We start from the raw sequence: 11,873 nt of genomic DNA, 5'->3' as shown, positions 1-11,873 counted from the left end.
TCCCCTTCCCTTCCCTCCCTTCCCCTTCCGCCGCGCGGGGCGGGGGCAGCGCAGGCGCGGGCGCTGAGGGCCGTGAGGGCCGTGAGGGCGGTGCGGGGCGGTGCGGCACGTGCCGCGCGGGGCGGCTGCGGCTGCGGCGGCGCTGAGGTGAGGGGAGCGGGAGTGGGGATGGGGTCGGGGCCGGGCTGGGACACGGCGGGACATGGCACGGCACAGCGGGGCGTGCTGCCCAGGAGCGCGGGTGGCGGCCTCGCCGGACTTCCCACGCCGTGTGGGCCGGGCAGCCCCCAGCGCTGCCGCTCGGCGGGGCCCGGCCGAGGCGCGTCTGCAGCTGCGGGGAGCGGGACGGAGCGGCGGGTCCCGAGGGGAAAGGACGGGGATATGACTGCGCGATATGTCGGCGTGGGGAGCGGTACAGGGGTCACCGGTCCCGGGGTTGGGGTGGCGGGTACGGTACTGGTTCCCCAGTTTGGGTGATGGGTACGGAGGTTACTCGTTCTACGGTTCGGGTGGTGGGTACGGAGGTTACTGGTTCCCCGGTTCGGGTGATGGGTACGGGGGTTACCGGTTCTGCAGTTCGGGCGATGGGTACGGGGGTTACCGGTTCTGCGGTTCGGGTGATGGGTACGGGGGTTACTGGTTCCGCAGTTCGGGTGATGGGTACGGGGGTTACCGGTTCTGCAGTTCGGGTGATGGGTACGGGGGTACTGGTTCCCCAGTCTGGGTGATGGGTACGGGAGTTACTGGTTCCCGTGGTTCTGATCTCCCCTGTGCTCAGGGCGGGTGTCAGGTGAAACGAGCTCCTGCATATACAGCACTGGGCTGCTCACCGTCTGTCAGTGGGTGCACTGGTGCATTTTGCTTCACCCTTCCAAGTGTTTCTTTCAAGCTGTGAAATAAGATCTTCTTCCTGTATTCCTAGAATTGCGCTTCTGTGGGAAGGAAGAGGCTCCTGACCACTCGCCAACATGGTAGTTTTCACATGCAATGCGTGTGGAGAAGCTGTGAAGAAAGCACAGGTTGAAAAGCATGTGAACATCTGCAGAAACTGTCAGTGCCTGTCCTGCATGGATTGTGGCAAGGATTTCTGGTATGTAAAGGATGGGTAATAGCCTTGCTCACTCTGCAGACTCACTCTTGTCACAAATACAAGAGATTTTCACTGACAGCTGTGTCATAACAGAAATATCTGTGGTCTTACAAGCATGTACCTTAAGCACATCACATTTTAATAATTTAAGCATTGACAGTAATAAGGTTTAAATGATCTGTTCATTTAAATCATCTATTACTTCAGCTTGTTGGTTAGCTAAGTGTTGCATAGGTTGAAGACTGAAGCATTTCAGTGAACTGTGGTTAAAAATCTCTTATATTCAGGGGTGACGACTATAAGGAACACGTGAAGTGTGTAAGTGAAGACCAGAAATACGGTGGGAAAGGCTTTGAAGCCAAAACTAACAAAGGAGATGCTAAACAGCAAGAATGGATTCAGGTACAGTTTGTGTGTAACTATTGCCTGTAATTATCAAAGCCAGAAAAGTGCCTATACTGGCTCAAGCCAGAGATCTGTTTTTACCAATATCCCCAGCTGCCTTCTGGCATTTCCTTGTTAAGTCTGCATTTATCCTGGTGAGAAATGTGTCTTTTGTTTTGAATCTATCTCTTACTGGTTTGATTTAGTGTAATGTTCCCAACTGCATGCAAAGAGACATTGGCAGTTGTCCATCCTTCTCATGCCATCTATGCTTTTGTAGACCTCTATCAGGCATCTCTCCCCATCTCATAATCTGTGTTCAAGGCTCAAAAATCCTACTCTGCTCAGTTTTTCTTCATATGTAAATCATATCTTTGGTCTTCTAAAGTCTTCCCACTCTCCTGTATGCTTGTGAAATGCTATTCAAGACATGAGTGTACCATAGATTTACTACGTGTCATAATTACATTTTCTGTGACATTATTATTTTCTAACTGTTTTGTTTTGTTTTTCTTTTTTGTCAGTTAATTAGCTTTTAGGTGTTTTTTTGGTTTGGTTATTTTTTTTCACTGCTGCTGATCACTGTGCTGGCATTTTCATGCAATTGCTTATTTTAACACAGAGATCTTGTATCTAAGCTGCAATGGTCAACTAAAGTCTGCCGTTTTAGATGTGAAATTAGGATTGCTTTTCCTTTTCTTCTTGCTTTACATGAATTTCTGTTGAATGTATTTCACCTTTTTATTACTTAGTCACTTATTTTCTTAAGATCTTTCTGGAATCCTCATCCTGAATAGCTTCATATCATTGGGAAAATTTTCTGTCCTCTTGTCAGATATTTTGTAAATGTGTTGAACAGGAGAAGCTCCAGCATGGATACAAATATCTCCTACTATTTCTGTCTTAGACAAGAATCTACCCTCTTACTACTGTCCTTCAAAGGATTTTGGAAAGACCTCAAACACATCTTTAAAACCCTATTAGTAATAAATCAGGCCACATTTATGCATAGAATTGTTGATTTCCATCATGTAGAACACAATAACACATCCTGACAAGGTGCTAAGCTACACACATACTTGAAGCATATGATGAGTGCAAGTCAGAGATGAATGCTCTGGTTGAGATTGAACACTGTTTGAAGGCATTTGTAAAGACAGCATGATGTGAGTGCTGTTGCTTATGAACATTGGTAGACTAGCTCAATAGTAAGTAATTCCTATGTAGAAGGATGAGGGATTATTGCCAGACACCTTTTTCTGATAGTCTTAAAATATTCACAAAGCCTTTCAGTCATCAGATTTTCAGAAGTACAGGAAGGCTCTACAGTGTCCAGTGGCTCCACTCTTAAAATACTGGGAAGCCCAGAGCCTTTTTACTACCACAAGCAGCAGTGCAGTTCAAGGGACTGCCATGAGGCCCTGGTCTAATCTCTCTTCTCTGCTGCTGACACCCATAGCACAGGATGAATGCTTGTTGAAGCTGGCACTGCTGCCAGAAGAAATGCATGTCATCTATGGCATCAAAAGTAACCTGATTTTTCATAATTAACTCCAAAACAAAAAAGTTGCTTTTCTTAATGCAGTTCTTTTTCATGCTGCAAGGATCCCTTCTCTGATACAGTTACTTTAGTTTGAAATGTTTTTATTACAGTTTGTAACTTATTCATCAGAAAGCACTGGTGAGCAGTCCTGCTTGCCTCTGCTTACTATATAGGTATAAATATTTATATAGATAACTTTGACACATTTAATGAGCTATGATAGAACCAAAGGTCAGTGTTTTTCTCATGTTTTTTGAACATTTCCTATGAGCAGACTATACTAGCTGTGGGTGCTGGGTGCCTAGTGTATTTCAGACTGTGCTATTTGATCCTTATGATGCTTTGCTGATTTAATTGTTTTTCTTCATTCAGAAAATTCATGAAGTAATGAAGAAGCCCAACATAAGCCCTAAAGTGCGGAACATCCTGGAGCAAATACGTGCCTTTGATAACATTCCAAGAAAAAAAGTAAAGTTTCAGGTATGTTTTAATAGAGATTTACAGTAATCCATGCAATGAGTGTAAAACTAGACTTTTTTCGGGAATGCCACTCTCTTTTAACAAAGGTGGGACCAAATTGCTTATTTGGGCATTCGTATATATTGTGTCATAACTGAATTTCAAATAGGCAGTGGTTGTAAAATACATTTATTTGCTTAAAAGGACTGTCGGTTTACCAGTTGAATTGGCTATTAAGCCAGAGACTTAGTTTATAAGTTTAATCTCCGTATGTAGGTGTGTTCTGTTTTCAATACCTTTCTTTTTTGACTATTTGCTATTTCTATTGGATGTCCAAATTCTTAGACATAGTTTTAAATATTTATTATTTTTTTGGCTTTGTTTTTTCCTGGAGGCAAGATCCTGTTTTCCTGTTACTCAGTATTCTGACAGAATCTCCCACTCTGCATGCTTCACCAAAGTAAATTACAGATGTGGAGAATTTACTGTGTGTAAAGAATTTCATTTAAAGTAAAGAATTACTCACAAACTGGCCTTTTTTCCCCCTCTCTGTTCTGTGACTCAGATTGCAAGGCTGAGAGATCAGTCTTGCTTCCAAAGCACTCAAATAGAACTTAATAGAGCTGTGGTGAAACTACTGCTAGCAAGCTGAAGGTTAGAATATTTCCCTACAGAATTAATGTTCTGAGCAGGAAAAATGGTATTTTCCAGAAGCCTCTCTTTTTGATAAGATACACTGCATTGGAAGATCAAAAGTTTTTGCAGTTAATTGTTCCAATTGACTAATACACCTTTCCTGGGGTTTTCATTGCAGTGCAAAAATATTTACATTACATTTAACATTGAATTCCACATTTTTAAAAGTTGATCTCTTGCAGATAGTGTGAACAGCATAATTTACTGCTATGTTTTCATTTTCACCAGGAACACCTGCAATAACCCAAAAAGCTTTCAAATGTTTGCATTGGGATATTTGCTTCAATTACTCTCCTGTAGTAAACCAAGGGATCCATTTAGGAGCATGACCATATGTCCAGTACACAAATAAGATCAGATCATTAATGTTTTAACTCATGGGAGCAGTCAGAAGATTTGGTAGGACCTTAACATAGCCATTTGTATCAAAACTTGAGGATTATCTTTTGTATATATTTACCACTCAGGGATAGCTGTTGGTCAGGCAATTGAGATATGTGGTCTAGCTCCTAACAGTACCTAGAGATGATGTGAAACAATTTAGCAAGGAGGCTTGAGAGATTGATAGGAGTAACCTCTAACCAGATCTTAGTCAAAAGCAGTGATTAGATTCTTAAATCAAAAATGAAAAACAAGAACCATTTGTATGGTAATGAAGAAAGAAAAACAGAGGTGCATGTTTTCAGTTATTGTTGTTTTTTGTATGCACAGAATTGGATCAAGAACAGTTTGAGAATTAATGACAGCAATTTGCAAGATCAGGTGTGGGATGTTTTCTCAGAAGCAACCAGAAACGTAAGTTTAACTGGAGGTACAACATTATAAAATGGAAATGCACTCCAAAATGTTGGAAGGGAAAACTTTCAGACTCCCTTTGTAGATGTTAGTGAAAACACTGTCTCCCATAGTTCCAATAGATTATGTTACAATGTAATATTTCTTGACTAAATTGTTTATTTGTGGCACACAAAACTGTTGCTGAAGTAGTTGTTCATCCTGGGTAGGTTGTGATTGAAAGCTTTGACATGGTGACATGCTTGTGCCGTGATAATCAGAAGGCTAATTTATGCTACTAATACATAAAAAAAGGGAAACACACTGCCTTTATCTTTGCTCCAATCTTTTAGCACACACTAAGACAGAATAAGACATATTTCAGATTTTATTGGTCTCAAATTTTTGTGTATTGGAGTGAGAAATAAACTTATAGTTTACATATTTCATCAGAGGGGAGAGAGATCCTCCAGTTTGTGGCACAAGCTCTTCCCATTTCTTTATCCAAATTGTGGACTCACTATGACCTCCTGTCAGTGCCTAATTCTTTGGTATTTCATTACTAGCTCAGTGTGTTTGGTAGGGTGTTGTTTTGTTTGTTTGTGTCTATTGCTGCTACTCGAAAGCTGTTGGAGAAGCTCATTTCTCAGTTGAGGTAAAGATGCTCTCCTCCATTTCCCCCACATTCTTTTGAGGAAGGGCATAGGCACAGCTTTGGCTTTAATCCCTTCTTGATGATGCTTTATGTTTCTGATTTGTTGATTCCAGTTAAGTTTATTTGCAGTTTTTCTGAGGAATCCAAATATAAGAATCAGGAAAGGAAGAAAGAAACACATTTACTAAAGGATAGGAGCATAACATAAACTCTGGACACTGAAGTACACTGTTTTGAGTGTTAATACTGACTTTATACAACTTCACTAAAGTCATAAGCAGTTCTCCCTTGACTTAAGAAAGTCATCAATCTGGAAACCTTTTATTTAAACACAAATTTAAACAATTATGCTGTCCACGGACCATAACATTAAAATAAAAAATATAACACAGCATTTCAATTTACCTTTAAGAGTTCTTAAAAAGTTCTTAAGATATGATTTTTAATACATACCTTGAAGGGTATATACTCAATGGAAATTCTTAACTAGAATTCAGATTTAATTAAAGTAACTGTATAAAAATGGTGTTAAATTGCTTGTATAAAGATCTATTCTCTTTCTAAATAGCTACACTAACATTTCACTACTTGTATTCCTCTTGTAATTATTAAAATTAAAGTTTAAATTGAACATTAAAATTTTCATTAATATATTAATTATTCTACAAGAAAGTAATTATGTGCCTAGGAACATTAGAAGAAAACCAAGTATGTTAAGAAAAGTCAATTAAAACAACCTTGAGTGTCTTTCTTAGCATTATGCCATAATGGTTTGTTGTCCCAGACACATCCAAGACTGAGAAGTGGATGGCAAAAGAGGTTATTACTGAAGGGCTGTGTATTTGGGAATAAATTCTGCATCTTGCTTTTATATGCTGTAGGTTTTTGTGTGTAAATTAGAGAGTTGTCACTTCCTTAATTACATTTAGCAAATAATTTAAAACCCAATAGACACACTTCAACTAGGAATTACATATGTTGTAAGATAACATTTCTTCTGTGGTTTTAATTAGCACTTAGTGTGTTAAGTTAAAAGAAACATCAAGCACATTATTTCACTAGTGCTGCTTCTCAGGTAACTGGTGACATCACATGTGAGCAACTTCATTGATCTCAGGGTATCAGTGTTCTGAACAGTTACCAATGAACTAGTAGAGGAAAGTTGCAATGTCAAAAAATGCATGCAAAAACTGTAATAATCTTTCTTTCAACAGAAGATTTCAAGTGAAAAAGAAAAAGACAAACCACAACAGACAGAAGAGCAGCAATCTGCAGAAACTGGGGAAAATACAAAGGCAGAAGAAAATGGAATTACAGATGGAAAAGCTGAGAAAAAAAAGAATAAAAGGGAACGAAAAGAAGAGAGACAAAAGGGCAAAAAGAAAGAAAAAAAAGATTTGAAATTAGAAAACCAGGCAGAAGTAAAAAAGGGTAAAAAGTCCAAGAAAGGAAAAGAAAGTGTGGAGGATGAAATTGAAATAAATGGAAATGGCAATCACACTGAAACAGAAGAGGAAACAAATATAAAGAAACGCAAACATAAACATGTAGAAGGTATCCATCATACAACTTATATTCTTGTTTGTTTTGAAGATGCTTTTTCTCAATTTCAAAGCTCAATAAACTACCTAAGTAGTGTTTTAAAGTAGTGCATTAGATATACAAATCAGATTATTTTTAACAATGATTGCGCATTTCTTTTATAAGATCTGAACCACTTTGCAAATACAAACTAATGTTACAAGAACAAAAACTTAAATCATGTCAGAAGTTCTGCTTTTAAATCTTTCTTGTCTATGTTTATCCAATTCCATCTCCAGAGGAACCTCTTACCAAAACAAAGAGAATGAAAACTGAAAGTGTTTCAGAAGACATGGAGACAGAAAACATTAATGACAATGAAGAAAATGTGGGAACAGATAAAGGTATTCTTAAAGGAATAATTTAGATCATTACAAAACGACTCTGCAAAAGACCTAGTGCATGATATAAATACAGCTTCTGTAGTAAGCCATGATAAAAGTTGTGCCTCAGTATACATAAATGTGTGTATATTCAGTGTACACATCTGTTCCAGAGTAAGTAGCCTGTGCTACTCTTAACACCTGATAATGAATTATTTCTCTAATTTGTTAATTGTGCTGTGCTGGCAGCCTTTGGCTATACTTGGTTCCAGTGGACACTGAGGTTTCACCACAATGGGTCTCTTTCATGCTGCCGTGTACATTAGGCAGCACAACAAAAAGGTAACAACTCTTAGACATCTTGGTATCTCTCATACCCCCATTTTTGCTCAGTGAATCATAAATTGGACTTCAGATATGTTGGACCTTGGTTTATACTTAAAAAAAAATACTTCTGCCTATCACCTGACACACTGTGTGTTTGAACATACAGATCATTTATTTGGAAACCACCAGTTAATTACCTCTGAAGGTGGTATGGTCAAATTTGGCTGCGTGTGCTTTAAATGTGAAGGTACAGGATCTTAACTATTCCCATATTATTTAAGAATTTTTGTTTAATAGCTGAAGTGCAGAAGTTAAGTAAAAAGAATTCTGACCCTCATTGTTCAAGTACTGTGTTGATTCTTTGTCTCTATTCCATTACATATTCAGAAACAGCTGATTACTTTATGCTTAAGACATCCTCCTGTTTTAGGGTCAGTAAGGTAAAAGCTCTTGTGGTAGCCAAACCCATTCCAAAATTAGGAGATTGATGGCTGGTTACTAGTAGAGGAGACGACATGGAATACCTCCTTTTACTAATGATGTTGTACACCTAATTATTTTCTAGGTAAATTCAACTGGAAGGGAACTATCAAAGCAGTTCTGAAACAGGCTCCAGACAATGAAATCTCAATTAAAAAACTAAGAAAAAAGGTACTGTACAATATGGGGTTTTTTAATCTCCTTTGGTCTTGTGAATTTATTTGTGTAATGCTTAAGATCAGAAAATTCTGGGTTGCACAAACAAAAAAGTTTGGCATTTTTAAATGGAATATCAATTAACAGAATGTCAGCTGAAGGGCAGGTTCTTTTTTGCTTACTGAATTACACAAGAAATTCCCTGTTAGTTCTGCAAAGGAGTAATAGCACAATAGCTTCCATGCCACTTTTAATGCAGTAATGTAAATGTATTATTGCTTACAATGGAATCATCTTCACAGACTAAAAACCATTTCTCTGTCTTTGTGCAGGTGATAGCTCAATATTATGCAGTAGCTGGTGAGCATCATAAAACAGAAGAGGAGATCCTAGTCACATTCAATAAGAAAGTGAATAACAATCCCAAATTTAGAGTTCTGAAGGACAAAGTGAAACTTGTGAAATAAACAGTTTGTATACTTTTCATAGCTGTTGCATTTTAATCTTGCAGATGGAGTCAAACTTTTCTGTCAGCTGTACAGATACTGTGCATTGGTATAATTTTAAATTGTGTATGTGAAAGCAGAATTTAACTTTTAATACTGAATTCCTCCCTTTTTCTAGATTTATCACAGAACATTTTCAGATATTTTATTTTTTGATTTATGGAAAATGTATATTTTTTGGTACAAGTTTTAAGAGGCATTGAAAATAATTGCTGGCCTACTGTATTAAGATTCTTCCAGTAATTAATATAATTTATAGGCATGAATGTTTTTCAGGACCTGAGTTGTGTGGCTTTTTGCAGGAACTATTTTCAAAGCAAATAGGATTTTCATATTCAAAAACCCACTGTGGAATAAATGTTTTGTTATACTAAAAGCAACCTTTAATAAACTGTTGATTCTGTGTTGTAAAATGCATAAATAAAGTGTTAGATTTGTGTATGCAATATTGCACATGCAGTGAAAATCTCAAAACTGAATTACCTGCATATGCATTGCTACTCAAAGTCTTGATTACTAGTGCAACTGACATCAATAGAAGTGGTTACATGGACTAAAAATCGACTGATGAAATAGATTACTTTAAAGTACAACCTTAAATGTAATGAGTCTTGTCACTTTGCATAATAAATCCACAAATTATACATCATTTGAAGAGGCTGTTGTATTGCTGTCACCAAAACAATTTAGCTAGGCCAGAAATGTTATAGGTATGTAGAGACAGAGCTGCCTGGGGAAAGTTACTTGAAGTCTTACAGGTTTTTACTTAAATTCAAAATTACTTTCATGTAGGAAGTTTCCTATTATGACATGGTCTGTTAAAAACAGCATTATAAAGCAGTCGGTCATATGGTGTTTTTAAAAATTGCTTATTGATTTCAAGCAGATACGCTTCTCTAAAACTCCACATTAAAATATCTGAATTTATAGAAATATTGAATATATTAAAGGGAATAAATACCATAAAATTAACTGTGATACACTAGGTTCAGTTTTTCTGAATACATTTTTGTCGTACTGTAAAGGTTGCAAGAAAGCTCCTAATGAATTGAAGATCTCTTCAGTAAGTGTTAGTTTTTTGTTGAAGCTATGCAACAATTCTTTTTATTCAGTCTTACAGATAACCAGAATCTTGGCTCCTGTCATTGTAGAGTTCTGGTGTCTGATGCTCAGGGTTTACTGCAGTGATCACTGAATGAAGTGAAGCAGCTGGCTAGGTGTTCAAACACCATGGATCAGTTGAAAGTTGGAAATAAGGAATATCAAATCAAAAGTATGCAGATGAGCTGTCAGAGTAGGATGTGACCTTGTATTTCTCTCCTACTTTAATTATTATGATTCTTCAAAGGTTCAAACAGGGTACTCCCATGCATTGCCATGGTTGGGTTAGTGGTGCTTGTGTGAAGTAGTAAACATACTGTAAATTATTCTTCCCCTCTCTATGTAAAGGGTAAAGCAGCACCAGCTGATGTTCAGTTTTTTCAGTCATGATTTGGCAGACATGACTAATGCATGCCTCTGTTTGACTCTTTTGGTGGGAGTCTGTTGCAAGTAAGCCCTGTTATAATTACAACAGTATAACCTCTGTGTATGTTGCTGCAGCGGTTGGAAGAAAGAGGAGGAGGGGGAACAATATGCTTTGTAGGCATATTTTTCTTTCTGGGTGTTCTTGGGAATACTGAAGTTTGGTAGATGAGTATAATACTCTAATTGTAGAAGAATTGTATTCAGTCCATGAATAGTTGCATTATTGACATGCAGCTCCCCAGTGAAAAAAACCCCGACTGTGATGTTTTTTCATTAGACAATTAATAAAGTACTCAGAGGACTGAAATTGGCTTTTTCTCTTACAACAGTTCTGGACTTTAATTTACTCCTTGCAACTAATGATTGGAATTTACTACAAATTTGGTGATAATTGTTTCAGAGGGAAGTATAATCCCTCAGAGATAATTGAGAATCCTTCAAGAAGACAAAAAACAGCAGGACTTCTCTAATTTCTGTTCAGTAATTAAGCAGCATATTTACCAGTATTGTTTTAACCCAGAATATGTTTTAGTGATTTTCTAAACAGTGTAACATAGCTCCATAATTATACCTTACTGTTAAATTTTTTCTTTCTAAAATAGTTTATTGAAAATTGAGTGTCTCTGTGGCAGGGTGGGGATGGAAGAAATTAGAAAATTGTTTAAAGGTAGTGGCTTTCATTATAAGTGTAGCATAAGCACTTAAGCAGGGACTTTAATCACTGGAAGAAAAAAGCTTCAAAGGACAGCTACTTATTTGTTGTGCTCAGCCCTCCACTGTCCTGGTGCATTAGAGTAGTTCGTTCTTTCTCCAGTGAAAACTGATCCTCCCACCTGGTGCTCTAATCCAATTGCATCAGGACAATGTAGTCAGGGCCCGACAGGAGTAGTGGCTCGTAGCTGATGACCACAGGAGACAGAGACCCAATACATGATTTCATTCGGAAACTTTTAAGGCTGTAACACTCACCCTTATTAAGGAAATAAGAGAGCAAATATTAAACTTTTTGTGTGAGATAAGTGAAAAAAGGCATATTGTTCTGTACATTGAGCTGTATTCACAGGTTACAAGATATCTCAGTCAATATATTCAACATGTGCTCCTTTCTTCTGGATTAGCCTATAAGAAAAAAACAGGAATAAGTTCTCTAAGTTTCTTTTCTGCCCTGTCAGCCAAGAAAAGCTGCATATTATGTTTCCCATTAGTACTTTTACAGGAAGTGTTACTTTATATTGAATTCTAAATTTCACTTGAACAAGAGGAAGTTTTACTAATAACTTTCCCTTGCACTTTTAAGATACTGTTCCTTTTGCTCCTTATAATCTACTGCTTTTCTTTGCAATTCTTAGATGTAATTCCTTTTGCACCTGAA

General features: G+C 37.7%; 2 protein-coding genes across 9 annotated transcripts; both read left to right on the top strand.

The window, feature by feature from the left end:
* Positions 1-15: 15 nt before the first annotated feature.
* LYAR (Ly1 antibody reactive) lies at positions 16-9,623 on the top strand. 8 transcript variants are annotated; one of them, XM_056490370.1, is made up of 9 exons: positions 16-147; positions 923-1,090; positions 1,378-1,492; positions 3,390-3,497; positions 4,884-4,967; positions 6,816-7,155; positions 7,422-7,526; positions 8,398-8,483; positions 8,801-9,623. In XM_056490370.1, exons 2-9 carry the CDS (start codon positions 969-971, stop codon positions 8,933-8,935), a joined length of 1,095 nt encoding a protein of 364 aa, XP_056346345.1. In that variant the 5' UTR covers positions 16-147; positions 923-968; the 3' UTR covers positions 8,936-9,623. The 8 variants fall into 8 exon arrangements, with proteins under 8 accessions (XP_056346345.1, XP_056346346.1, XP_056346349.1 ...); XM_056490371.1 differs by having other exon boundaries at positions 46-147; positions 6,819-7,155; XM_056490374.1 differs by lacking the exon at positions 16-147 and adding an exon at positions 646-790 and having other exon boundaries at positions 6,819-7,155.
* On the top strand, positions 395-895 carry LOC130252853 (keratin-associated protein 19-2-like). The gene has a single exon (XM_056490855.1). The coding sequence runs from the start codon at positions 395-397 to the stop codon at positions 893-895; it is 501 nt and encodes a 166-aa protein (XP_056346830.1).
* Positions 9,624-11,873: the final 2,250 nt, after the last annotated feature.

The sequence above is a fragment of the Oenanthe melanoleuca genome, chromosome 4 (genome assembly GCF_029582105.1).
Source record: "Oenanthe melanoleuca isolate GR-GAL-2019-014 chromosome 4, OMel1.0, whole genome shotgun sequence".
In the NCBI taxonomy this organism is placed as follows: domain Eukaryota; kingdom Metazoa; phylum Chordata; class Aves; order Passeriformes; family Muscicapidae; genus Oenanthe; species Oenanthe melanoleuca.
The sequence above is the reverse complement of the archived record's forward strand: the minus strand, read 5'-3'. Positions and strand labels throughout refer to the sequence as shown.